At 36.6% G+C, this 27752-nt stretch overlaps 1 protein-coding gene across 4 annotated transcripts in view; it reads left to right on the top strand.

The window, feature by feature from the left end:
- The window catches only part of GSTCD (glutathione S-transferase C-terminal domain containing), a 79247-nt gene that overhangs the window by 14951 nt on the left and 36544 nt on the right, over nt 1-27752 (top strand). For all 4 annotated transcript variants that reach the window (XM_075421394.1, XM_075421391.1, XM_075421393.1 and 1 more), the window contains exons 4-5: nt 2710-2961; nt 3652-3745. In XM_075421394.1, coding sequence (XP_075277509.1) covers nt 2710-2961; nt 3652-3745 — 346 coding nt within the window. The remainder of the gene's footprint in view (nt 1-2709; nt 2962-3651; nt 3746-27752) is intronic.

The raw sequence follows: 27752 nt of genomic DNA, 5'->3' as shown, positions 1-27752 counted from the left end.
GTTTCCAGAAGATCTCTGAGTGAAATTGGTATTTGCATTTTGATTTTGCAAGTTTTTTTTGCCAAATTTGCCTTATGGTGTTTGAAAACAAATGGAATTCCAGGAGAAGATGCTGTCAGTCAGATTCAGGGAAACAATCTCTAAAATCAAGATAATTACTAGTGACCATTAATATGTGACAAATGTCCAATTTATAGCTTCTTTAACCAGGATCATCGTCCCCAGTGGATTTCTGTATGACGATAGCAATATGGGAGTCCCGAAGTAGGTTAATATGGCTACCTTTGAATTAAGATCATGAGTTATTTTACAGAAGTGGTTATTAATTTACCTTTGCTTTGTTTGTTTGTTTTGCAAATCATGTAACTGAGGATTAACAGCAACTTCTGCATGGATGATACTAAAAAAAGTAGTAAGACAAAATGCTTTGCTACTGTTTTAAAACCTTTAATGTATTTCAGTCCTCTTTATTTTTTCAATGCCTTTTTAAATAAGAAGAGCATAACTTTTTACAGTAATGTTTGATTTACTGGTGCTAGGCATGAAATGATTCTTGGACCAGATGCTTAATTGATTTCAGCAATCCAGTTGGAATTGTTCTGTAGATGTACCATGAGCAGCTGAGAATGCTGTACTTAGTTGTTTTTCATGTGTGGCCCTAGAGCTCTGGTGGTTTGCAGCTTGCAAACTATATATTGTGTAATACATTTGTGTTAGCTTCCATCAAGGATTGTCCTAAAACACTGGCTTTTCAGTTTCATTTTTACCTAAATTATAAGAGCTCTGGGATAATGTTGCGTTATTTCTGTTCTCTGGTGAATCGTTGTTTTCTAAGCAATTATACCATATTGTTGAAATTGAATAACTGGCATCTGAAAGCTGCTTGCAGGCAGTGGGTTGAAACTGCTCTTGTTGATGGAAGCACCAAAGTTTAATTCTGTATTAAAGTGTTATTTATCACTTATATAACTGGACTTCCTTGACTATATTTCAGAAAAATCCTTATAGTTGCACTTCCACTTTGCTTTAAGGGTGTGAATAATAATAAAGTCTTCAACAGGTATGTGTCAGGAAAGTATCGTACAATAAATATGAGGAGACTTGACTAGCTGATTGTAATTATAATTACCAAAAGTAAGATAATGAAGCTGAAGAGTTGTTTTTCATTACCTCATTCCATTTCTGTTATCTCTCTGAGGTTAGCTTTGTTACGCTTTCTATTAGTTGTGACTGTTTAAAATTAATGGAAGACTAACAAAAGCTCCGTTCTCCATGTGGGAGAAACCACTATTCACTTTTAAAAATACAATTTCGAACACTTGTTATCAAGTGTAACAGTGCCTCTTAGAATTGCTTTCCAGAAGACTTCTTCCTTAACTGAATTAGTGTATTTCTGCCTGTGTTACCATTAGGATATTGAATTAGATACTAAAATTACCCTGTGATTACCCTAAGAACATTATAAACACAGCATGCAAGAAAGCTGCTTGAAATTTTTTGTCCTTTCAAGTGTTCTTTACCAATTTCTATTTCCACACTGAGGACAGATATGTGGAGGAGCACTGTTTTTGCACGACCTTTTCTGCCTTTTCCTGTTTTAATTTTTAATTTTCTGCTTGAAGCAGGTACAGCATCACAGAATATTTGAGGTTGGAGGGTACCTCTGGAGATCATCTTGTCTAACCCTGTTTCTCAGAGCAGGAACAGCTAGAGCTGGTTGCCCAGGGTCGTGCCCAGTCAGGTTTTGAGTGTCTTCTAAGGATGGAGACATCAAAATCTCTCCTGTAAGAGGGTGATCTTCACTGTTCTAAAACATTAGGGAGCCTGAACAAAAATTACATAAGTTCACCAAATGCATCCTTTTTAAAATTAGCTGGTCTTCATATAAAAATGTGATTTGGGTATGTTTTTTTGTGATATGTGCATCATATTCTTACTTCAGAATTTTTTTTTTACACTTTGAATTCTAATTTCTGTTGAGAGCCACTTTATCTCACCATCATACATACTTAATTCAGAAAAGAAATATACTAGTTACTATTTTTGTATAAAAATACAAAGTCAAGATGGTAAAAAACTTTGAGTAAATATATGATTTAAAAAAAAAAAAGTTTTGGATTCAGTGCTAGTGGAGAAAAGTCATAGATGTGGTGCATAGACTTCAATAAAGACCAGGGTCGGTGTATGCCTCTGCTTGTTTTGCTGTTACCTTGTAATCAAAGGTATTTCAGGCTTGTAGTTGCTGGCAAACCAGCTGTCAGTAGATGAGCTTAAGGGCTGCATGGTGCCTGCGGGAAAGAAGATCACTCAGGTACCATAATGTCTTGCTTATAGTTCAGTATTTATTTCAAATTACTGGGTTGGGTTTTTTGTGATTACCAACCAAAATAAATCATTCCCTTGTTAGGAAATAGCAGATAATTAAGAATATTATTTAAATTGTGTTTTCCTGTTGCTGACTGAAATCATGATTAAAATTGGTCACATAAACCAATTAAGCAAATAGGAATTGCAGATAAAGTCTAAATGGCCACTGGCAGTTCCACCTGCAGGTCTGAGCTCTTAACTAGCTAGCTTTTTGTATTACCATCCTGCTATGAGTGCGCATGCTCGGCATAGAGTTGAGCTCATTTCTGTAGTTCATGCTTTTTTATGGCTTGTAGTAAGAAATTTACAGTAGCACGTAACCTTTTAATTTTATTTTTCTAGGTTTCCAGAAAAAACCAAGGCAAAAATCTGGTAAATTTGCCTCTGATATCCAGTTGGTATCGAAGAGTTCAAGAAGTACCTGGAGTAAAGAAAGCTGCTGGCAAATGCAATATGGAGCTTCTCCAGCTTCCAGAGTTGATGTCTGCTCCAGAGGAACAGCTACAAGACTTCTCTTCAGTTCCTGATGAATTAGAAGAGAATGACAACTGTCATTTTATAGGTGGTCCAAGGCCAACTATGACTAAGTTAAAGGTAATTTAAGCTTTTTAATGAGTTATTTTTAATAGTAATATTCTACTTGATTTAGAATAGGTGAAATATGTTAGAATTGTGGAAGCTGACAGCCTGGAACAGTTTGATACCTTTTGCCCATCTTCTGTCTGATATGCATTGACTTAGAAGTAATTTTACTTTTTCACTCTGTTATGATATTTGACCCATTCAGGAGTTGAGCAAAGATAGGACTGCTGGAAGCCCTTTCAATAATTCTGAATGATCAAAGCAAATTTTTGTTTGAATTGTATTCCTGTTTTAAAATATTTATATAAAGGATGACCAAAAAAAAGTGACTTTTTATGTTTGGCTTCATTATTCTCATGTTTCTGTTGTTTTTTTTTTGCTGTTTGATTAGAGCTTTGAACATCTGGGAACCCTAATGAGTTTTGTTAAAGAAAACTCTCCATCATGTTCCATAACTCTCAATATTCTTTGCGTAGAGGCTGACAGCATTTGCTAAAGAAAATTAACAGGGCTTTCTTGTGAAAATGAAATACATAATTTGAATCCCGTATAATGTAGAGTCAGCAACCTTTTTAATTTCAGTTAGGCTGAAAGAGTTGCATAGTTTGATCTCATGCCATTAAATTCAGTGGGAATTTTGCTACCAATTTCAGTGGGTAAAGGATCAGGGTCTTATTGTTTTTTTTCCCTCCTTTCACGTAGGAAAATGGTATTGAAGCAAAGTTTTCTCCTCATCCGGACCCTGACTGGACCCTAGACTGGACCAATCTACCATCTGCAGTCAGTCCTGGGGAAGGTAAGGGGTTTTAGGTATGTGCATATGTATTTAACACTGCCTTCTTCTAGTGAAGCCACTTAACTGTTTCGCAGGAAAATATGTCACTTTTCAGTGTATTTCAGAGCTCCGTAAAACAGGTAAGCAGTTTTAAATCTCTTCTAAAATTTGGTCTGTTTGGAACGCATAATGAGATGACTTCCCTCAGGTGATCAGCAGCTAATGACCAAACTGGGAATAAAAACTTGACCTTGCTTCCTGAACTATATTTTTTCCCAGTTTCCTACTTTCCTGAACTTTTCTTCATATCTAGAACAGTAAATTCTGACTATATGACATTAATATAATCTGCATGAATGCTGTATGTGGACTGTGTCTCCCAAAGCAGCAGCAGCTGTGATTTTATTCTGATGAAAATAATATTCATTAGCAATGTTTGTTAGCTACATGTGAGTGAGTCTTCCCTTTTGTGGCAGTGTTCCCTGCCCTGTAGGGGTGGTTTGCTTTGCTAGATTACAGGGCAGTCTGTTGCATAGTAGCTATAGTTCTACAGAGAAAAAAAAAAAGATTTATCATAATGTTTGTTTTCACTGGTGTTGTGAATATTGAATACCTCTTCCACCACACAGTAGAGTTTCCTCTGAAGGGTCTTGTACATACTACCAGACAGTAAGAAGTTAGTGGATGGTATCTCCTTTCTACAGGAAAGAAAAAGGTTTGTGTTCTTTCATGTAAATAAGAAAACGTAGCTGCTGGAGTCAGTCTAGCCTCAGTGGCATAGAACTTCTGATTTAAAGAATACAGAAGTATATGTGCAACGTATAGATGCTCTTCAATGACCAATATGTGAAATTCCTCACAGAATATGTTAGGAATCACTGAAGAGCTATAGGCACTTACAAAAAATACTCTTTGTTTTGTTTTAAATATTTAACTGTGTAAATACAAGCATGTATTCCTACCTACAATATACAGGCTATAAAAATAAGATCAAATTTGGAGTTGCTTTCTTTCGATTTGGATCTGTGTGTAGTTCACAAAGCCATGAAAAAACCCTCATGTGTACCATGAGTAGATTTATAGTTTTATATAAAGTGTCCATCGTTCTTACATGAACTGTTTGCCTCTGGTTTTGTCCTGAGAGAACTCTTTACTGGGAAGTCGTATGCCCTGCTTTACTTACTGGTCCTTTCTTTCCTTTCGCGTGGAAATAAAAACCAAAACGACACAAAACTTTGGTTTGCATCTGTCAACATCACATCATGCTTCTTCAGACTTTATGTGGATCTTTTGAATATACTTCTTATGATAAAATGGCTTTGTAGTCTGACTGATGAAATGCTTAGGGAGAATTATATTAATTGAATTTCTGTGACAAGTTCCAGTATTTTGTCAGAAGTGAATAAACATTTTTGTGTATTTCCAATGCTCAGGGTTTTGGCTGTAAGTCTTAGTTCATACATTTGTCAAGATACCTCTTTTCCTCTATTTGAAAGAAGATTTTCAAAAAGATGCATAACACACAAAACAACGTATTGCATCTATGTTTGGAAATTTTGTGCTGGAAAGAGTCTTTTGGGCTTGGTTTGACTCGGGGAAAATATCAACCCTTGCTGCTTCCTACCTATGTGAGTGCTTGGTCTCTCTTTTTTCACATTTGCTGAAATAGTTACTGATGATGTCCATATCTGAAATGATTTTCAGTTCAATTTTTATGAAGATTTGATAGCTCAACAAGGTGCTAAGAGAAAGAGATTTCACCTCCCTCCACCCAAGGTTGCAGTGATACTGAGGCCATTTTCTGATTTAGGGAAACTCCAAATGGTTGTGCTTTTAGTCCAGGAGCAACAGAGTCACATAGGACAATAAGGAATTTTCTGATATGAGAATTGATTTTGCTTTACAGTTGGATATATCTGCATGTTTACCTCTGCTGTTCTATGTGTTACTGTTTTCTGTTTCCTGATTCTTTTGCTAGTACAGCCTAATAATTGTTATATGAATTTAATTCTCATTATTTTATGACTAAATCCAACCTGGCGTGCTAAAGAAAATAGTCACTGAATCTGTCAGGGTTTTTAAACTGGATTTGAGTAATGCAATTCAAGCTTTTAAGCAGATTACCCCTATAACTGGTAAATAAATTTCCTCTTACTAATGTTCGCAGCAGTTGAGACAAAGTAGAGGATGTTTTAGTTAAAACTTACTTTGTTTTTTATCCACAGTAAATTTAATTTGCTGGCAAATGTTAGTTTAATAGCACACATGATACACTTTCTTTGCTCTGTCTCATCTTAGATAACTCAGAATTTGTGTTATATGTATGTGGAAGTTCTGGGATTGTTCAGTCTGTCTATAAGTCTAATTAGACCACCTTGCTGTCACGGCTATTTACTACAGAAAAGAATTAGTGATGATTGCAGTTCTAATGTATTGTTTAGGTTATACATTTAAGTTCTTTCAGTTTTTTTACGGGTATTATTTACTGTTGTGAAACTAAAGAGCATGATGTCATGATTTGCATTTCATTTGCTTAGTCAGATTTCTGAAGCAGAATGAGATAGAATAGAACAGGCTATTTCAGTTGGAAGGGACCTACAACAATCATCCAGTCCAATTGCCTGACCAATTCAGGGCTGACCAAAAGTTAAAGCATATTATTAAGGGCAATGTCCAAGTGCCTCATAAACACTGACGGGCTTGGGGCATTGACGACCTCTCTAGAAAGCCTGTTCCAGTGTCTGACCAACCTCTGGTGAAGAAATGCTTCTTAATGTCCAGTCTAAGCTTCCCCAGGGGGCAGCTTTGAACGATTCCCATTTAAAAACCTATGTTAGTTCTAGTCCTGATGCCATTTTTAAAAGGTATTTAATTGAGCAAAATGGAGTCATGTTTACTTTTTAGATATCCTTCAGCTTTTTAAATTTCTTTCATTATGTCAATTACTTCTAAAATATTTGGCTTCTAAAGTTGTGTGTATCAGCCTTGAGACATGTGTGAATCTGTAAGCCTTTGTGAGCATCTGGACTGTTTTTGAAACAATAAAAAATATTCCAAAATACGGTATCTTAGTGCCCTCCGTAACTGTTGATATTCTAGGATATTGAAGTTGTTGAGTTATTGTTTCAAACTTTCACTTTTGGAAGGAATTTAACACAAAATATTTATTTTAAAATGTATTGTAAATGCTGGTTTCTGTTCTAGCTTACTGTATAAAAACTTGGCCAGTACTTTAACTGTATTTTTTCTAAGCTTGTTTTCCAAATCTATGTTTAGATCAGAATTATGTTGATCTTGTCTATTAAATACAGAAGTCAAAACCCCTCAGCGCTCAGCTGTTTCTTCCAAATCATAGAGTGTAGAAAGACTTAACCCCCAAGCACACAAACCAAGTCTGTCTGGCTAAATGCATCTCTTGATATTGAAAAATTAAATTGTGCAAAATCTCAAAAGCAAATGTAGTATTTCTAAGTTATATCAGAGGTGAATACTGGAAACTTATACACCATGAAAATGTTTAATGAAATACTTCTTTGCAGTAAATACTTCAGTTGGCAGTAGACACAACCCAGAGGTCCTAACCAAGCTCAGTGCTTGGTTGCGTTCAACTTTCCGTAGAAGTAGGGGTAGATACAGTTGTAAATAGACACGGACAGTAAAAGAAGAGGGTGGCAGGTGAGAATATGAAGGCATAGGTACTCACAGTGTGAGACTGAAGGTAAAATGAGATACTTGCATCAGCAGTACAGGGAAATAATCACGTGATTTATGTCAGCCTAGAAAATGTTTTCATTTCTTCCCCTGACAAGATGGTGGCTGAAATTTTGGGAAGAGGGACTTGTTGAAGTAAGAATGCTGAATGGAAATCGTATGCTGGTGATGATGAAGTGTGAGGTCTGGGGAAGAGGAGGTTTAATTAGATTTGTGACCAACAAAGAAATGGGGCATCTTTTCTGTGGTTTCACAGTTCATGTTAGGCAGCAATAGAAAGGATTTATTATCCTTTTTGGAACTTCAGTCAACCCTGGGGTCTTTGCTTGTGTTCCTAGTCTTGTGTGTGTGTGAAACCGTTCCTTCTCTTCAGGTTAATTTCCTATTAGCTGCAAAGGCTTTGTGGATATCAAGATCAGTTTAACTGGTTAGGAATAGAGGTGCTTTCTGTAGACTCACCCAAAGCACATTAAGGGGGGGGAGGGGGAGTGTGTGTATGTGGGGACAGAGAGTGATGCTTGTTGCTGCTTTATTATTCTGATGATATATGGGGAGGTAAGTCTTTGGTACTGTCATTTTTTCATCAAGCATTGTGTTCGCTGGGAAACAAAAAAGGGGAGAAAAGTTATATTTTTTTGTAACAGGAATATTTTTTTTTCTTTAAAACAGCTTTTTATTTATTTATGTTTTTTACCCAACTGTGAAATGCAAGAATGTGAAATAACTGACCTGCAGTGTCACAAACCTTACTTCTTTCCTCAGGAGTAGAAATACTTGTGAAGCAGGAGTTACTTAAAAGAAGAACAGTGCTTTATTTGTGGTGTCTTATTCTGAAATTACCAGCTAGACTGACAGAGTGTGCATATTACTTATAAAAGTAGCGATTAGCTGTGAACAAATTTATACTGTTCTTTTCAAAGAGTGAAACTGCTCACAGAATAAACGTAGCAAGTAGTAAACTACGTTCTGTAGGCTTGTAATGCCTTTTACCTCATAAATACATTTTTTCTTAAATGAAGAAATTGTAATAGATCAGAAGTGAGCTCCTTAGCTGAAATACTACTTACTGTCAGGTGAATGTGGAAAGACCATAATATAATAAAAACTAGGAGTTGCATGCACAGTAGGAGAAGGAGGGTTCAATTATAGAATCTCTGAAGAGTTTGAGGTGGAAGAAGTTAGTTTAAAAATGTAGGCAGATAAATAAAGCTAGATCAAAATAAATGAGTGCATTTTACAAGTGCGGCTTGCTCTTACCAATTAACAGAAGCCATGTAGCCCTATAACTTTGTATTTGGCCCTATTCATTGGGCCAATTTTTCCTAAACAAGTGCATTTTAATGGACTATGCATAAACACGACTTCCAATGAAGCTTGTCAAGTATTTTATATGCTTCATTATTCCTAGTGAGAAATTGATTGATTCCTAGTATTAAATTGAATGGGACAAATATTTGACTTGAGGAGGTGGAATTTTCTATGTACAGATTTAAAAAAGCCAATACAGAAAAAGAAGAAGCCTTTCGTGTCTTCTGTGTCCGGTGCACAGGTGTAAGAAAGGGTGTTAATCCATTGCAAGGCAGCACATACCTGCCCAGCTGAAGACAGAATGACTCTGATGAAGTTTGTTTGATTTGTGCTTGCTTTGTGACCAGTAGCAAGTAGATGACCAAATTAAATGGCTATATAAAAGTGCCACAGAAAAGGTAGCATGAATAAAACGATGGCCTGATTGATACTGGCGCCTTGTTTGCATTCAAGTCTTCAGACTTTTGAGAAAGTTTTGAGTTTTTAAGAATGCTTAGCGTTTAAAAAGAGACAAAATTCGGAAAGCCCAACATCTACTGTTCAGGGATAATGCTGTCCCTTAAACGGTTGTTGAGAAGTGATTTGCTACCTTGGTTTATGAATCACAGAATAATTCATAATATACTGTAAAAGTTTTTTTGTGGGGTGGGGAAGAGAAGCAGAATTCAGGAAACACAGGTATATAGTATTTAAAAGGTTGCCTTTATGTTGTCTTTTCCTGAATAATTTCTGTCAGCTGAGAATTTGATCTTCAGTGCTTTCTTTTTTTGAGAGGCCTACTTTTATTAATAGGATTAGTTTAATATATGCATGAATATACATCTTATTAAAGGTACCATATTCAGTTACTTATGTACATATAGAGTACAGAATGTTCACATTAGAAATAGGGAGCTCGTCTGATTTACAGAAAGAATAGTGGCATGAGGATGAAGCTCTTATTACTGTGCCACCTTTCTTTATGTTTGGTAGTGGTGATTATTTTTTACCAAAAGGAAATGTTACATTTTTGGGATTGGGATATTGTTTTATGTGGCAAAAACATAAGTGAAACTGTTTGAATATAATTTCTGATGACTGGTTATCTCAATTTGAGTATAAGAAATGAGGAGTAAATCTAGTATGTGGCTTTGAGAACTGACATCACAATATGTATGGCCAAGATGAAGAATAGAAAATTTTCTTTAAATTATTTTTAAATAAACTGCTTATGAATTAAGAATATGGAAAGATGGAAGTTTTCACTATCTTTATGTGTTTAGGTGGGGAAAAAAAAAAAGCTCTTGATGGTACATGTCAGCAGAGGAATTGTTTGTCATAGTGTCTTATCCTCTTTAAGAACACATCACTGAAAGCCCAAGGCAGTGAAACTTGCTTCTCTGTAGAAGGATCTTTGCATTCCACAATGGTCGCACAGAGGTAATGCTTGCAATTTCATTGTGGCATTAATTATTTGCAAACCAGGTTTTGTTTTTAAACTACTATCCAACATAACTTATTGTTACTGTAACAGAAATCTTTTTCTGGCAGAAAGAAAAATGAATTACAGATATTTGGCTGACACTCTGTTGCACTGGGATTGTTAAAATATCTTGGGAAGGCAAGAGTGTTTTCCGGCATTGGCAAAAATTAATCTGCTAAATAAAAATTCACTGGGATGTGGACCTCAAAAATGTTTTTATAGTTGGACAACCATTGATCTTAGAGATCCCATTTAGGTATATTATAAAGTATATATATAAAGCAATTTGTTTTTTCCTTGGGTCAGCTCTCAAAGGCTGAGTTCATTCATCATAGATGCTTTGCAAATACTGTGTCAGTAATTTTCTACTCTGCATACTCTCTCTCCATACCTACTCTACTTTCCTTCTCTGTCTATAAACACTGAATTTCATAGGACGTTTTATAATAGTCTTGCATTCATTAGGCTTTGAGAAAGTATTTGTAAAGAAAGTATGCAGAGGAATTTTTTTCAGTAGTTTATTTCCTCATCTGCTTTCTGTGAGACAACTTCAGGTTTTTTTCCATTTACAAATTAGCAATACGAATATAGTCTGGCTTTGGAGCTGCAGTTCCTTCATCAAATGACAAATTAGCACAATCAAAACAAGTTTCCCCATGATGCCTGTTCTTCAGGTTTGACCAATGTCGCTGTTCAGAGTGATCTCTGGTCTTGATTTCCAGTGTGCATAACTTTCGAATTAAGGCATTAGCTGATTGGTCTACAATTGAGATAAACCCCTGGTCTTTCTTTGCAGACTAAATATGCAAGTAGTTGTGAGGCAATTTTTAAAATTTATTTACCTGTTTACTAGGATACTGTTTTGTAAAATGACTTCTCAGGTCCTCAAACCCTCCCCAGCTCCTCCTACCTTGCTGCCTTGCCCAATAACTTTTTTTAATCTCAGCAGGATCTAAAATACTAATCTAGTAGCAAATGCCTCTGTACTCTGTTCCTGTAGATCAGTAATACTCTGTGAAGTCATCAGTTCGTGCATTTTAAAGATAGATAGACAGTATGATCATCTGTACCTGTCTGCTGCCTGATTCTAGCTGTAAGCTAAATTAATAATTGCTTGCATCAAGCAGAATGTTAAGAATAATGTTAAAAAGATACCTGGTTAAAGGAAGAGTTGCAGGTTCACAAGATAACTTTATTTCTCCAGAATGGAGATTAAACTGTAAGTTAGGTGATCTAAAGTGAAAGAATAAGTTATGAAGGACAGCAGTTTTTAAAAACAGCTTGTGTTAAACATACCATGTGGACCAACAAGAGTAAAACAATGTTTACAATTTTAGTTTAAAAACATCTTCAAAACTTAAGTGCCTTTAAATAACACAGGCTAGACCAATAATAACAACACAGAACATAGTGTTACAGTTCTGTGGAATTAACTGATGTTTTGATTAAGCAGTCTTAGTGGTATACCAGACAACAATCCTGGAGGATCAGTGTTTAGCTTCAGCTTCCAGAACCGATGTTAAGTCAAAGATACTTTAATGTAGCATGGCCTCTCAACAGGGAAGATATAGAGACTTCTTAACTTGGCAGAAGAAAATTTTGAAGACTTTTCAGCCCTTATTTATCATATACAAAATTAGCTCTAATGAAAAGAAGGAGGAGACATCAGCGAGCAATGATGAGATTCTTGGTTTGATCCATCAACCATTGAAAAGCTTGGCTTCCGAGTTCCCTGTATTTTGGACATAATGTTGATTTCTTTGGTTTTACCCGTATACCAGATGGCTATTAATCATTCTTTGAACTTCACATGATTAGAGATTGCTGATGTTTTAAGTGTTGCTGCATTTTTTTTTAATGACATTGAAGGAAAACAGAATTAAATGATGTCATTATCTTTTAACCAATTCAAAAGTTCGTGACTTTGGCTCCATATTAGAATTGTTTGTAATTGCTAACAGAACTGACTGACTTAATAACTGTGGAATAAATACTTTATTAGATGCAGAGTTATTTGATTTGAAATTGTTGTCAAGACTGATTCAGCATATCCAAATTGCTTCTAGGATTATTTTGTGATGATAAGTCACAGTTATTTTATTTTCTTCTGCTTTTTGTATTGGTATTACCTTTGGAATATTTCAGATTTGAGAGATGCTTTCTGAAATAAGAATACATGATGCTTAAAAATCAAAGCTGTTTTAGAGAATCTGCTACTTTATTTAAATTTTTGCTAATGAAGAGATGCAAATTATGTGTTTTACTTTAAATGTTAAAAGCAGCAGTTTCTAAAATGAGATCCAGACAGTCATTTATTTTATAAAAACAAAAAGAGTTAAAAGAAACACTTTAAAGTTCTTTATTTCCCTTCCAAGCCTGTCAGAACTTTTTGAAAGACTTTGAAGATTTTTTTTTTAATAGTTTTGTAGTCTATTTCAGTATCTCAAGCATCCTGAAGCAGGAACTCATCCTTCTTCTTCAGCTGATTTTTCCATATCAGGCAGCTCTTTGCCTGTAAGCCACATGGGTAGCAATTCAAGGGAAACTCATCTGAACCTGCTTCTCATTAACCTCTCCTTAAAGTTGTAAATTTGCTGCACTCATTTAAAAAAGTTTAAATGCTCATGTCCTGAATACAGACAACAATAGTATTTGAGATGATAAGTGTAAGAAAATGGAAGCTTATTACTGCAACTTCACTCTTCTTTTATGCTGCTTGTCTTTAAAAAGAGAATTCTTGCAAAACTTTAGATTTCACATGTGACTTCTTTGGATTTTTTGACTGTTCTAGGATATAGCATTGCATAGTTGGCCTGACAACAATTTGATCGGAGTTTGAATGCAATTACTAATTTTGAGACAGAAAAATCTTGATGTCTAGCTGGAAACAAGAAATTATGCATATCATCTGTCATGATTTAGCCCCAGCCAGCAACTAGGTGCCACGCAGCTGTTTGCTCACTTCTCCCCCCCACGCCACCTCCCCCAGTGGGATAGGAAGGAGAATTGGAAGAAAAAGGTAAAACTCGTGTGTTGGGATAGAGGCAATTTAATAGGACAGCAAACGAAGAGGAAAAAATAACAACAGTATTACTAATAAAAGAGTATACAAAACGAGTGATGCACAGTGCAATTTCTCAACACCCGGAAAGCCAGTGCCCAGCCCGTCCCTGGGGCCAACTCCCCCAGTTACATGCTGGGCCTGACATCCCATGGTGTTGAATATCCCCCCGACAGTGTGGGTCAGCCCTCCTGGCTCTGTCCCCTCCCAGGTTCCTCTGAAAATTAACTCTAGCCCAGCTGAAACCAGCACACTACCAAACCAGGTAAGTTGTCCGTGGCAATGCAGTATGCACTGTTCCTGCTATTACTGTGCTCTCCCTCCATTTCTGTTTTGTGATTATCTTGGTTACTAAGCTAAACAAGGGAAGGAAGTGCATTATTTTGTATTTTTAAGATGCCTGTTTGGAGACAGGAGGCAAAGCTCTTATATGACAAAGTTAAATTAGTAGTTAAAAATGATTTTTAGGTACAAAGTTTTACTGAAACAAATACTTTTTGAAAACGTAGAATGTTTGTGCCTCGTGAAAAGAATGTATCTGCATTATGAGGGATACACGTTCAGTACATTTATGTTTGTCGAAGTCTGTTGCATTTTTTTAAGTGATATTTTGATCTAAATGACGTGCTTAACAGCCTCTGAAATATTCAAAATCTGCAAAGGAAAAGCAGCAGTTGCTAGTGTATCCTACTGAAAGTCATACTAGAAAGAATAATACCAAGTTCTAAAAACTGCAGTTTGATTCAGTTAGGACACATGCTCATTGGCGTTTGGCCTGTTCTGTAAGAAATTATTATGGTGGGGGTGATTGACGGACTTTCCGTACGGCTGATAATGATACTGAGAAGTACCACCTTTGTTGTAGTGCCTTGCTTTGTGGAGAAAGTGTAAACCCTCAGAGAATTACTGAAGCCTTAGCCCTTCGTATTGAATATCCCCTGTAACAGGAGTTCAGTTTTTGATGAAGCTTAATCCCTAGAGGTATGGTTTTACAAGTCACAAGTCCTTGTTAATTGTGAGTTTATTAGGCTTCTGAGAGATTTGTTTTATAGAATACAGTATATGAAGTTCAGTGGAGGCTTTTTTAGGCCCGTTGTGGTTTGTATTCATTTACTGAACATATCTAAAGAATTAAAATTAAATGCCGCAATTTGCCAGTTGAAGTGTTTCAAAGATTTATGATTTGGGAACTGAAAGCAATTCTTAATGATTTGGTTTTGTAAATTCATAATAGTCTTATTTCTGACAGTTAAATTGAAGCATATTCTTGATTAATCAGTGAAATTTTACAAGGTGTCTGCACTTGACAGTCACTGGCCTGAGCTGGCTATGTGTAGATAGAATTTGGGTGTGATCTGCCCTAGATAGAAAAAGTAGTTTTATTCATTAGACTGTGGGGTTTTTTTATTTTCCCCTTTTGTCTGTGAAGTTCTTACACATATGGAAGGACATAAAAATCAAAAACATTAACTCACAGATGACTAGCAGATTTTTTTTTTTCAACAGGACTGTTAAATTAGTTTTCCATGTCTTCCTCAAAATTCTTTAATGAATGTGAAATAGCCTGCTAAGTAACTCTGGCGTTTGTTTCATTTTAACTATTTGGTCTTTCTTCTTCTCCTGATATCATTGTGGTAGAGTTTACTTGTTTCTTTGCCCCTGTTATATTTCTGTGTTCCTTGTTCATGGGGTAGCAGAGCCCCAAAGTTATTTTACTTATCTCATAAACCAAAGGTTTAGAGAACAAATTCCTACCAAGTACTCCATAGCGTGGAGGTGCAGGTCATTCTTTATGAAAGGTTACTACTGAGAAAAAGAGGATTGATGATGCATTCTAGCAATTTTGGTTTGGGACGGTGTCCAGCAAAAATCTGGGGCAGATAATTAATGTGTCAGTTTCTTCTAAATATGGCTCAAAATCATCAGCAGGGGTATTTTTGGGGAAGCCAGAGTATATAGAAATTTATCTCCTTTAATGGTCAGTAAGATGTACTTAGGAGTGATGCTGTGGTATGAAGTGATGCTTTGTAGAGAAGACAGTGATGACACATTTGTTGCTTCTTTTTGCCTGGAAACTACCTATGAGAAGGCATTTAACTGCTTTTTGGTTTTTTTTTGAGTCCTGTTTATAGTGTTGCCATTTCATAATAACGGACTCCATAGATGTCATGCAATCTGAATTAAACAGATACTGACCATTCATGCACTGCTGGCCCTCAGAAGGTCCTCATGGTAGCTGGATAATTAGTCAGAAAAAATCTGCCTATTTCAGAGTTTCAGTAAAAATATAGAAAGATAATTAGATGGAGGAATGCTGGCTTTTTTTTTCACGTTCCATTTATTTTCTCTTGCTTGTCTCTGAATATAGAATCATAGAATCATAGAAAGTTTTGGGTCGGAAGAGACCCCTAGAGGTCATCTAGTCCAACCGCCCCGCAGCGAGCAGGGACACCGCTAACTAGATCAGGTTGCTCAGAGCCCTGTCCAACCTGGTCTTGAATGTTTTCCAGGGGTGGAGCCTCCACTACCTCTCTGGGCAACGCGTTCCAGTGTTTCACCACCCTCATTGTAAAGAATTTCATCCTTATATCCAGCCTAAATATGTCAAAATAGACTTTCTATCTGCCACTGAGGAAGAATTAAATGTCTATTTCAGGAGTTTTGCTCTTTATACTAGTAGATGTGAACTTTCATACAGAATATATGTAGTGTTCAAACTTACAGCAAGTTCATTTTTATACCCTGTCCAATTTTAAATCTGTATGTACCTGATTTTCAGCATGCCTTTGTAGTGATGTGCCCATTCTTGGAATATGAATTCCTTTAAAAACCATCTAAAACATGTAAGGATGTGTAAAGAAATCCTACCCTGTTTCCACATAAGCAAGTGAAAATACTGCTTTTACTTCATTGCGGCCAATATTTCCCTTTTTGAAAGAGCCATTTTAACTTTCTAAGTATTTCAATCAAATGTAGTAATGAATTCCGTATGTATTAGCGTATTTGTGTTAATTGCAAAGATTTAAGAGAAGGAGGAGGAGTTAATGCCTTTTTTTGTCTCCAAATATTCTGAATATGCCATTGGATAAAAAGTTAAATTGTTGATGACATTAGTCTTCGTAATCTTTTTCCAGAATATACTCATATATTAGTATTCCAGTTGCTGTACAAATTCAATTCATCTTTTGTAGCACCAGCATTGACTTTAAAAGAGGTATTTAATCTGCTTCAGTATTCTGGTATATCTTGCTGTAAAATGTCTTCACTGCTTTCTTGAAGATTATTCTGTAAGTTTTCTCGTTAGACTTAAATCCCAGCTACATCAATGATAGGATGTAGCCACTGTGCAGCTTGTGTCCTTTAGCTATTTCATGTGTCATCATCTAGTAGCCGCATCTGAGAGTATGAGGATTCATAATTCATATAGCTATGTAGCATAATTAACACAAGGATTTAAAGTTAGGTTTTTTTCCCTTGCTTTGCAGTATTTTTATAGGTCACTTACATTGTTGTTTTCTACACATTGTAACTGAGGGACAGCTAAGTTTTCAATTCATTAGCTCAAGTGTTAAGTGAGCATGACTGATCTCTGTATTTCCTCTACAAAGCCTAGGCAGTCCTTTCAAGCGGAGACATCAGGAGACCTTCGTTACCTCTGCAATGGCATGTTGGCTTTTTTTACTTTCTTCAAAGTCTACTGCTGAGCTGTGCGATCTGTCTTTCAAGACAAAAGTGTGAACTACTCGAGGAGAGTCAGTTTTTCTTAGCTGTCTTGCCAGTGCACTGGTGTGTGTCACAGGCCACAGGAGGGCAGCAAAATCTGTTTGGATAAGAAACTGTACCTGGATGGATGGAGCTGTGCCTTGCCACTAAGGAGTCACCCAAGAGAAAGATGCTTTTTGTGTGGCAGTTCTCAGCTCAATAACCTCTAATCCCAAAATCTGGGACCACTTGTTGCAAAAAGTGATTTAAAACATTTTTTGTTTCTTCAAATTAGAGTGGATGATTTAATAGTTGACACATTCTTTGTGTTGGAGTCGGACCTAAAAGCAGTAATTGCAGAGTGTGTTTTGCTATGTGGTGTATAAACACATAGCAGAGTAACGCCTTCTGCCTTGAATGATTTCAAGTCTAGAAAAGAAGTAACAGCTGAGCAGGGATTGACAGAGGGAGAAAGTTGATCAGCTCAACTTCTGATGGAGTTTTATATTTTTTGGGATAAAGGAGAATGCTGGGAAGATATTTGTAAGAGAATGAGGGGCTCAGTGGAAATTTCTCAGAGAGTTGTGGTGAATAGCTCGATGTCCAAGTGGAGACCAGCGATGCATGGCGTTCCTCAGGGGCTGGTGTTCGAACTGGCACTGTTTAACATCTTCGTTGACAGCGCGGACAGTGGGATTGAGTGCACCCTCAGGAAGCTTGCTGACAACACCAAGCTGTGTGGTGCAGTCAGCATGCTGGAAGGAAGGGATGCCATCCAGAGGGACCTTGACAGGCTTGAGAGGTGGGCCCGTGTGAACCTCATGAAGTTCAACAAGGCCGAGGGCAAGGTCCTGCACATGGGTCAGGGCAATCCCAAGAACAAATAGAGACTTGGGAGACAACGGATTGAGAGCAGAGAGAAGAGAAGGACTTGGGGGTGCAGGTTGACGAGAAGCTCAACATGACCCAGCAATATGCACTTGCAGTCCAGAAGTCCAGTTGAATCGTGGGCTGCATCAAAAGAAGCGTGGCCAGCAGGTCGAGGGAGGTGATTCTGTCTCTCTACTCCGCTCTAGTGAGACCCCACCTTGAGTCCTGCGTCCAGCTCTGGAGCCCTCAGCTCAGGAAAGACATGGGTTGAAGCAGGTCCAGAGGAGGGCGACAAAAATGGTCCGAGGGCTGGAGCACATCTCCTGTGAGGACAGGCTGAGAGAGTTGGGGCTGTTGAGGCTGGAGAAGAGAAGGGTCTGGGAAGACCTTATAGCAGCCTTCCAGTAGCTGGTGGGGGGCCTACAAGAAAGCAGGAGAGGGACTTTTGACAAGGGTGTGCAGTGATAGGACAAGGGTAATGGCTCTAAAATGAAAGAGGGTAGGTCTAGATCAGATATTAGGGAGGAATTCTTTGCTGTGAGGGCGGTGAAGTGGTGGCACAGGTTGCCCAGAGAAGTTGTGGATGCCCCCTCCCAGGCAGTGTTCAAGGCCAGGTTGGATGGAGCTCTGAGCAACCTGGTGTAGTGGAAGGTGTCCCTGCCCATGACAGGGGGGTTGGAATGAGATGATCTTCAAGGTGCCTTCTAACCCAAACCATTCTATGATTCTGCGAGTCTTTTCGTGGCACATATGTAACAACATGAGAAGATCTGTGCAAGTGATTTAATTTTTTTTTAATTGATCAATAAATTCTGCCATGTTTTGGTAATTGAAAAAGATGGTAACATCGAAGGGTACGTTATGGCTGGAATTCAGAGGAAAGGGAAATAGAAATTACTTGTTTGATATGGTAGAAGAAAAAGGTAGGCAAAAGAAAGGAATATAAAGAGGTGAATTTTATGCAACTGACTAGTAATGTTTTTTTGTAGCAGTACTCTGAGCACATGAGAATATGTGACCCTCTACATTAGAATGGGGGGTCAGTAGTCAGAATGTGAAAGAGCTGTCTAGCCTGTGTGAACATTTGAAAATGTTCCCCGGAAACAAGTTAAAAAATTGTCTCTCTTAACTAAACTGCTCACAACTTCTCTTCCTGATAGAATGTTGCTTTCAAAAAAGGAAATGTAGGCCCTGGGAAGTTACACAGAAGTTCAGATCAGAAGGTTAACTAAACATGAGAAGGAAGGTATAGTTTCTGTGCTTGGCCACAGAGAAGACTGCAGCCGAGAGAATGACTGAAACTGAGCCTAAGCGTGTCTCTTTCTCCTCTCCCTTGGTAACAAAATGCTGCAAACATATTGAAAGGATTTATATGTTGTTCTTACTCAAATTTATTGACTTTCACTCGTATTTTGTGCTGGAGATAAGTTCTTTAAAAACATTATTTGTTATTGATTTGGGAGGGAAGGAGGAGAGGATTTGCTGGAAGTTGAAATACTTCATTGATGATTAATTTATCTTTTTTCTAATGATCTTTGGAGAACCCATTAGATTGTTTGTAGATTATTTGTGAAAAATAATTCAACCTGTGTTCTCAGTTCACAGTTTCTTATTTTACTGGATTACCGAAACTCTATTCATCTCTCCTATTTAGTATTTAATATCCTTAAGGAGTTATTTCTAAGGTTACTGGTTTTTGCCGGAGTTTGTGATTGCCCAGATTTCATGTCAATTTGTAAATGATCATAGTAGATGAAATGGAGGTTTATTCTGTGGTTATTAAACTAGGCAGTTTTCTTCAGAAATGTAAGCAAACGTTTTGAACAACCTTAGTTTTCAGTGTCAATTTTGTATCTATGGGGATTGGACTTCCTCATTTTAATGTAAAAAGCATATTGCTGTTGAGGTACTGTGAAGTTTTGTGCAGCGTTAGTGAATTTCTGTAAGCTGTTTATCAACATTTTGTAAGGGGTTTTTGAATCACAACATATTTCATCGAGGCAATACAATAGGCTCGTATATATAAAACATACTTTGAAACTAATATTTCTGCTAGAAACACAGGTGGTGTGTGTACAAATGGCTGCATATACACCTTCATTTTCCATTCGCAAATCTTTGTCTGTTGCAGATTCAAGCTACAGATTTTGTTTCCAATCCATAAATAATTTGTGGCAAACTATGGGATAAGGAGGAATTTTTCTGTCTGTTGAAGTTACTTATGGTTTCCATCTGCAGTTTCAGTGTTTTTAGATTTCCATGTTGAGAACCATAAATGTATTACGTGATCTGGGTACAGTTCCACATTGGATAAGGTCAGAAGTTTAATTTTAGCTCTTCCTGAAAGTGAGTTCTTAGGCTACAGTTGTGCATTTAAAGTTCCAATCAGCAGTTTCAAGGAAGACAGCTGTGCTATGTTTAAGAAAAAACCACCAAACCTAATAGTGTTAAAAAAACCAGTAAAATTATTTTCTTGTGAGTGATTCGTAATCTGTTCTGAGTAGTCTGATACTTTCAAAGGTTTTAATTGTGTGAAGGAAAGGCCAGACTACTGTATGTTTAGTGTTTTAGTGAAGGTGATATTAATTATTTTTTACTTGAAATGCATCTTCTCCAGATGGTCTGGAATAGCTTCTGAAAAGTTAATTTTTGTCTCATGTCAAATTTATGGCATCTTACCATAGCAATATCAAAAGGAATTCACATCCTTTAAAAACTTTTAAAGTATTGAAGAGCAAAGGCAAGTAGGAAATTCAGTTGTTCGTAGAATTATCTTGTAAGCGTGGAAGAATTGCAGAATAATTCCAATATTAAAATCAGTCAAATCTAATCTGAAGCAATAAAATTTGTCCCTTGTTGTTGTGGAACATTAATCTTAAAATCCAGAGATAACAGAGAGAGATATGACACTTTTATTTCAGTTTATGCCAGGAGGTTACCTTAAAACTTTTGCAGATCTGTCATGGAGTTGTTGGTCTTTGGGTTGATGTTTAAATTACTTGTGTAAGTATAGTGAGTAGAATAGTTGAGATAGTATTCTCTTAGTAATTCCAGCAGCACACTCTGCCTGGAATTTGCTGATGTGTCTGATTGGTGGAAGTGCTTTTAAATCTGCTTAAATGCTTCTGAATATCCCATTTGCAGATCTTTCCTGTGTTCGTGCATTTTTAGTGACAAGAAATTAGAAACAAAGCAACGTCTCCCCCTAACCCCCAAAGTCTAAGATACCTCTTAGCAGTGTAAACTGTTCTGAGTGCTTCCATGGAGAAATGCTTAACTGGACAAAGTTCTTATCTTGGCTCTCAGTTGCATTGCATGTTTTCTGTAGTCTTTCCTTTGTTAGGAAGAGTATGCTGGAAAGAATAAAAATGCACTCTTAAACTCTGTTTTATGCAAACACTCCTTGCTGTCCTAGACTTTGTACCCGATATTTTGAAGACTGCCCTGGAAGTTAGCTCAGGTTAGGCTGTATATGTGATGTTCAAGACTGCGTATGGAAACTGGCTTCCTTTCGCTATCCTTCATCAGTTTAAAACATTGGGAAGTATTGGTATATGTCACGGGCTTTCATGAGCTCGCATTTTGTGCTGCATCCTGGATGGCTTCATGTGTTTCAGTGCAAGTTCAAGGGGACATAACTACCCAGTATCTTTAGGAAAGAACACAGTGCTATGACTTGCAGTGTGACAGGCATATTTTGTGCAAGAAATAAGGCAGTTTGTAGTTATAATACCTTTAATCATGCCTCATATTTCCTTTGTGGTTTATAGTAATATTGGGTATATTTTGCTTGAAATTTTATGTATTTATATCATTCTTGTGTTTTTGTATCAACAACAGAAGCTACTTCTATCTGTGTTGCCTGTTCTCAAAATGCATGTTTCAACAATGTGAATAGGGATGTGGTGTTTCTGACTCGTTTTCCCTCATACAGGGAAAAGAATGTAATTAAATCTTTGTTAAGAAGTAGTAACTTGAAAAATGAACCAGGTAAATACATGGATAAGCCTGAGAAACTAGACTTGCTGTGCAAGATAAATTTTGTGGACTTTAATGAATGACAAATTTGACATATGGATAAGTTTTGAATGTTTTTCATATTTTAAATTGATGATTTGGTCTTATTTGACTTATATTCTTTAGACCTTGTCAACTGTAATAGACAGAATTATTGTTTTTACTTTTAACAAGCTTCATATTACTGCTACAAATGAGTGGAATTTTTTTTTTTTTTTTTTACTGCTCTTTAGAGGTTGCAATATTCCTCCACATTCTTCCAGCTTGCTTCTTTTTGAGAAGTACATTTTCAAATCCTCTAGCTAGATACTTTGGTGGATTTTTAAAAAATAGGTACACTTGGTAGTGTGAAGAATGGAGAATTTTTATTTTCAAAAGCAGAAGTTAACAGTTTGCTTGAGGGCTGCTGTTCACCAAATATGGCCCTTCACAGGTGTTGATGTTGCATGTTGAATGGAAGTGAATTCTTTCGATTCTGAAATCGGTAAACTTTTTCTTCTTAATGTGAGAGGGAAAGCAAAATGGAAGAAGGGACGAAGCAACAGGGGTAACACTGAACAATGTTTATTTAATTATGTTCATTTAGTTCTGTATTCTGTTTGTTCTTGTGCAATGTGTCTTCTTGAATGCATGACTTTAAAGTGTCCTCTGTTGAATAGAGCACTGCAATGTACTTCTGCAGTGTAATACTGCAGAATAATTGAGGTAAATAATAGAGACTGCCTCAGTCCTGTCACCACGACCTTAGTCATGGGTGGCTTTGGTGTGACTTCCTTCACTTCCAGCTTGTGAATATTTGCTTATTTTGAGCTTTCTAATCATAGTACACTTGCGTTGGTCTGCAGATTTCTAAGGCCAGGGACTTTTCTGTTGTTTGTATTCCTGTAGTATTTTCTCAACAGAAGCAATGGTTTCACTGCTAGATCTCTTTGCACTACAAGTCTGATCTGAATTAGACATTGACATGCTACTGTGTCTCTGACAAATTACCGCACAATTTGGAAGGTGTGCCTAGATACTGCTGTGCTAGCTGTGAAAGGACACCTGAAACCTGTCTTGAAAACAGGGGTATAGGTAGGGAGAATGTTATTTAAATTAAAGCTTTTCAGTACACGTTAAATGTAAAAAAAAAAAAAGAACAAGGAGACTGTGTGAGCCCCTAGGGTGATATTGAATCAATGCTTTGCAATATGCGGAAGCTGCTTTTCTGGTCTGGTAGTACTCAAGCATGATTTAATAACTTGTTTAGCTTCCATCTGACCTAGAATCATTTCTTGTGCTTAATACTACATGTACCCATAGCTAGAGTCCTTGTCCCAGAAGAGTTTGTTGTGTGGAAAATCTGTCCCTGATTCTTCCTAGAAGAGTCTGATTCTGCCACTTCCTTCCTATATTGACTTGTACGTTGATTTCACTTGATTCATTTCCAGAGTAATTTCCTAAGGAGGAAAAGATAAGGATGCAGAACTCAGCAGAGAGTTATGGGTATCTCGGTTCTAATAGGAAGTCCCTTCTTCACTTCCAGTATTGAACATCTGAGAGGATGTAGGACCAGTCTGTTCATTTCACCATCTCATTACTATCAGATTTGTTTCCCATAACCTCCACGAAAACATTTTGAGCCCAACTCTGGACTAACACAAGAACAATGTACTGTTTTGTTTCTTTTGACAAGAATTCAGCTGTATGACTGGTTTTGAAATAATTTCGCGGAGATCGCTACATCTCTGATCACTGTAAATCTGTAAATTAAGAAACCCAAGGTCATACTAAGGGGTTTTAATTTTTTATTTTGTTTTTTTTTGAACAAAGTGCTTGTATTATGACATCAAGTCTCCATTCTGTCTTTATCCAGGTGCTTGCAATTGTTTGCAAGACAATTATGTAGATACGTCTGTAGATATTCAATTAATATAATCAGAGGGATGCACGTTGTTAACATTTCTTATTACTGACTGATGTTTTTCCAGAAAATCTTGATTAGATTTAACCTAGCATTAGTTAGTGATTTTTAATGGAAGGAGGAGGAAGAAGTTACAGAACAGAAGGAGGCGAATTAATATGTGTTTAGTCTTTTAGCATACGTTGAGACTAAAAATAAAATTTAAAATACCACAAGAAAGCATTTGTAATGTTCATCTTAATCGCTTTACTTGTTTGCTTTGTAGAACCAAATTGTTGCATTTTTTCCCCTTGTTTGTGCAGCCTCTGAAATACTTTCATTGTCTGTACCTTAAAAGGTCTCTTCTGATGAGTGGGTGGTTGCAATGTGGTTGTTCCTTGGTTGTTCTTTTCCAACATAGCACTCTCACAAGTTTCTTCCAGAAGTGGGGAACTCTTTTTTTAATTGTATCCTTTTATGGTAGATGTTTATGTCCCTGCTACTGCTGTGATGTCTAGTTTACAGCTTCTCAGCTGTTAAAATTCAGAGCTGGCTTGTGACATGGAATAACAGTAATACCCACGTAACAGCTGAGGCATTGGGCCTTGAGGAAGTCCGCAACAGAAATGTAAAATAGCCAGAACCTGAACTGTGCTTCCACGTTAGTATATTAGCCAATGACCCATCTTTTTCTCCTCAAATGAAGTTGAAACTTCAGCTATGATTTGTAAGAATGAATGTATTTTAATCACGCAAGACTCTGAATACTGTGGCTGGGCTGGAGTGTGGGATTTAACGGTTTTTGGGATAATTTTTCCTCTCCCATTTTTTCACATTAAAAGTTTAAGGGAAAGAGTAAGAGCCAGGAACATGTGGGCAGCCCTAGCAAATTCTTGAAGTGCCTTAATCTAAAATATACAGCTGCTTAATATTGGAATTTATAGATCTATCTCTACAACAACACATAGCCTAAGAATTTAGGCCTTTCTTGTGGAAGGACTCTATGGAATCCTGATAATAATTTAAATGGTTTCCAAAGTAGTGAGTTGGGATTTCCAGGCCTAATTTATCTGTAGTCGAGAAACTTGTTACTGACCAGTGTGGTGTTATATTAAGCAAGTAGCAAGAACTTATTTTAGTATAAAAGTGTATTGTAAGATATTTACGACATCCTTTAAATTAATTATGTTTACAGATTAGTGTCTATGGATCTATTTCATTCTTATTTTGAACACTGTAAGCAAGTACTGTGAGAAGTCTTGTAGCCAGGGGATTTATAGTTTTTTTTTTTTGTATGTAACTTTTAGAATTAACGGTTAAGAAACACCGTTTACTCTTTAACAGTTTCTGAATTTCTTCTTGTAGGTGATTTGGCCCTTTAACCATAAAGTAGCTGTGCAGCTTTTCTGTGTGTACTAATCCTGAAATAGTTTGCATTCTTTGGTGGTTTCTGTAGCAAGCTGTAAGTAAGCAAAAATAAATGTCACTTTGTTTTGAGTGTAGGAAATGTGGAAGCAAATCCCACATTTTACATCCAGATCGTGTAACTTCAGACTGGTAGTTTCCAAGTAAGAGATTTGATTTGTTAGTCAGTTTAAACTTAGAGTTTTATTTTCACTGTCACACCCCTCACCAAAAATCTGTGAAAAGAAGTCTGACACTTAAATTGTGATAACTTTTTCTTCCGTTATTTTTCTCCAGGTTTGCAGAACCTCTCATTCTTGTAATAAGCTGTCAATCAGATAGTTTTGGACCTCTTTGTAAAAATGAATAAATCAAGTGAATGTTTCATGCTTTCTTGAATTAGCCATTGTTGATTCTAGTGATTTTTTTCTTTTTTTTTTAAAGTTTATAAATGTAAGCAGTAAAATTCTTTGTTTGAGCAGTCCATTGCTTGCCTGTTGCTAGACTCTCATTCTTTATAACTCAGTTTTATCATACCCAAAATGTATTTCAGGTTTATGTGAAGTAACCATAGCCTGCTAGACAGGTATCAGTTTTGAGGAATTTTGACAATAGAAATAAATTTTGTTCATGTAGTTCCTCTCAGTTTACCTCATCTAAAATATGAAAGCCAACATAAATGGGTATCTTTCAAAATGGTTAGTGCCCCTGTATTCTGTAATGTATTTTCTGAGCACAACCTATTGCTCTATAATGTTTGTGAAGCATTGCCATAATTACTTCATGATGCTCTCATCTTGTTTTGAAAGACTGGAAATGATTTCTTAATTACAATAATCTGTTTCTCTAAAAACAAAACCAAACAAAAAAACCCCCGCCAAACCCCATTTTGAGCAGAGACAGAACAGTTCTTCATCCTGCGTTCTGTGCAATTCAAAAAACATCTGCCGAATGGATTACTTTCCACCTTATCTGCAGCACGTATTTGACATTCCTCTACTTGTGCTTGTTACCGGATGCTTTGGCCCGATAGTGTTCCCACTCGATGACTGTTGGAGTTACATATTCTCTGTAACTCATTTTAGATGATGTTAAGTAAGATGTGATGCACAAAATAAATCGTACCTGGAATCAAGCTTTCTGAACGTTTTGGATCTTAATTACTTTGTAAGCAAAGGTTAGATTGTTGTTCTTACATTTGTCCTGCATTTTTTCTTGTTTCATGGTTAATACATGCATTTTACATCTCTGTATGTTTTAACTGTGGCACAAAGATTACAGCCACAGTTGTTTCTTGCTTGTAGGGAGCAAGTAGAACATATAGCAGAGATTATGAATGTTGAACTCCTATTTGAGCCATGAAGTTAGAAATTTTGTTTAAAGACTGGTTTGTAGGTGTTGCAATGGCAAACAGCGGGGCTGAAAATCACTGCAATAACTTTCTACAGAACACACTGGTTAGTTGTAGATTCAGTTTCACCTGATTTTTTGTCAAGTTCAAAACATGCAGGTCTATACGAACATATGTGTTCATGATTTTCTTATCAGGGAGATGAGCAGACTCTGTGTCTATATTTTTTCCTGAAGATCCTGCAAGGATAGGTTAATCTCTAATAATTAGGTAATGTATCTATTTCAAGGCATTTTATGAAGCTGGAGCTTTTTTTGTGTAAGTTGCTCATCATTTTAATAAAAAACATGGGGGATACTTGCTTAAAAAACAGTAGTTTCTAAAATTTGTTAAAAGGTTTTGTAGTAAATTTAATTTTTACAGTGACTCGTAGAGCTTATTCTTCCCTACTGCAACCGTGTACTTTGTTTAAATGTAGGAGTAGTCCTGTTGAGATTAGGTGTAAAAACTGAGCAGCAAGAGCTTCAGTAGAATCACAGCTTTAATTTTGTGTTGTTCACTAAGGGCATTCAGTTAGATTTGCTACTGTGCAATATACACAAAGTAAAAGAAATAAATTTTAAGACTCTTATTTAGTGTATTCTTTCGGTATTGTGTCACAAATATGCTGCATAGTCAAATGCTCCGCACTGAGTTAATTTCCCATTTGATTTGATTTCGTTGTGTGTCAGAGGGACAGAGCATAGTGCTCAACACTTTTTTTTTTTCAATTACTTTTCTGAAGTATTTTCAACTCAGTAATAATTAATTAAGTAAAAGAAATCCTAACCCTGCAATATTTTAGTCATTAACTCAAAACAGCTTTATGGAGAAATCAAATCTGGTGGAATGTTGTCCGTAGTCCATTCTCAAGACAACTAGCGGCTGCTGCATGAGTAAAATTAGAAGCATACTTCATGATTGTGTTTTTATAGAAAGCTGTAGTACAAGACAAGAAATGGGCTTTACAACAGCCGTTGATTATCAAGGGATTGAGAGCTCCCTTGTACTTAAGGGGGCAAATTAATTGAAAACCATCGATTATTTATATCTTCCATCCTCAGGGTTTAGTGACTGTAGACTATTTATATTTCACTTTTCTACCAATATTCACCATTACACGGGCACATCAGTGGAGGTTGTGGTTACTGTCACAGCTCAGGTTTTCTTGGATCTTGTAATTAAAAATACCCCTTAAAATTACTGAATAGTCAGTTATGG

Source organism: Opisthocomus hoazin, chromosome 5 (genome assembly GCF_030867145.1).
Source record: "Opisthocomus hoazin isolate bOpiHoa1 chromosome 5, bOpiHoa1.hap1, whole genome shotgun sequence".
NCBI classification, from domain to species: Eukaryota; Metazoa; Chordata; class Aves; order Opisthocomiformes; family Opisthocomidae; genus Opisthocomus; species Opisthocomus hoazin.
The sequence above is the reverse complement of the archived record's forward strand: the minus strand, read 5'-3'. Positions and strand labels throughout refer to the sequence as shown.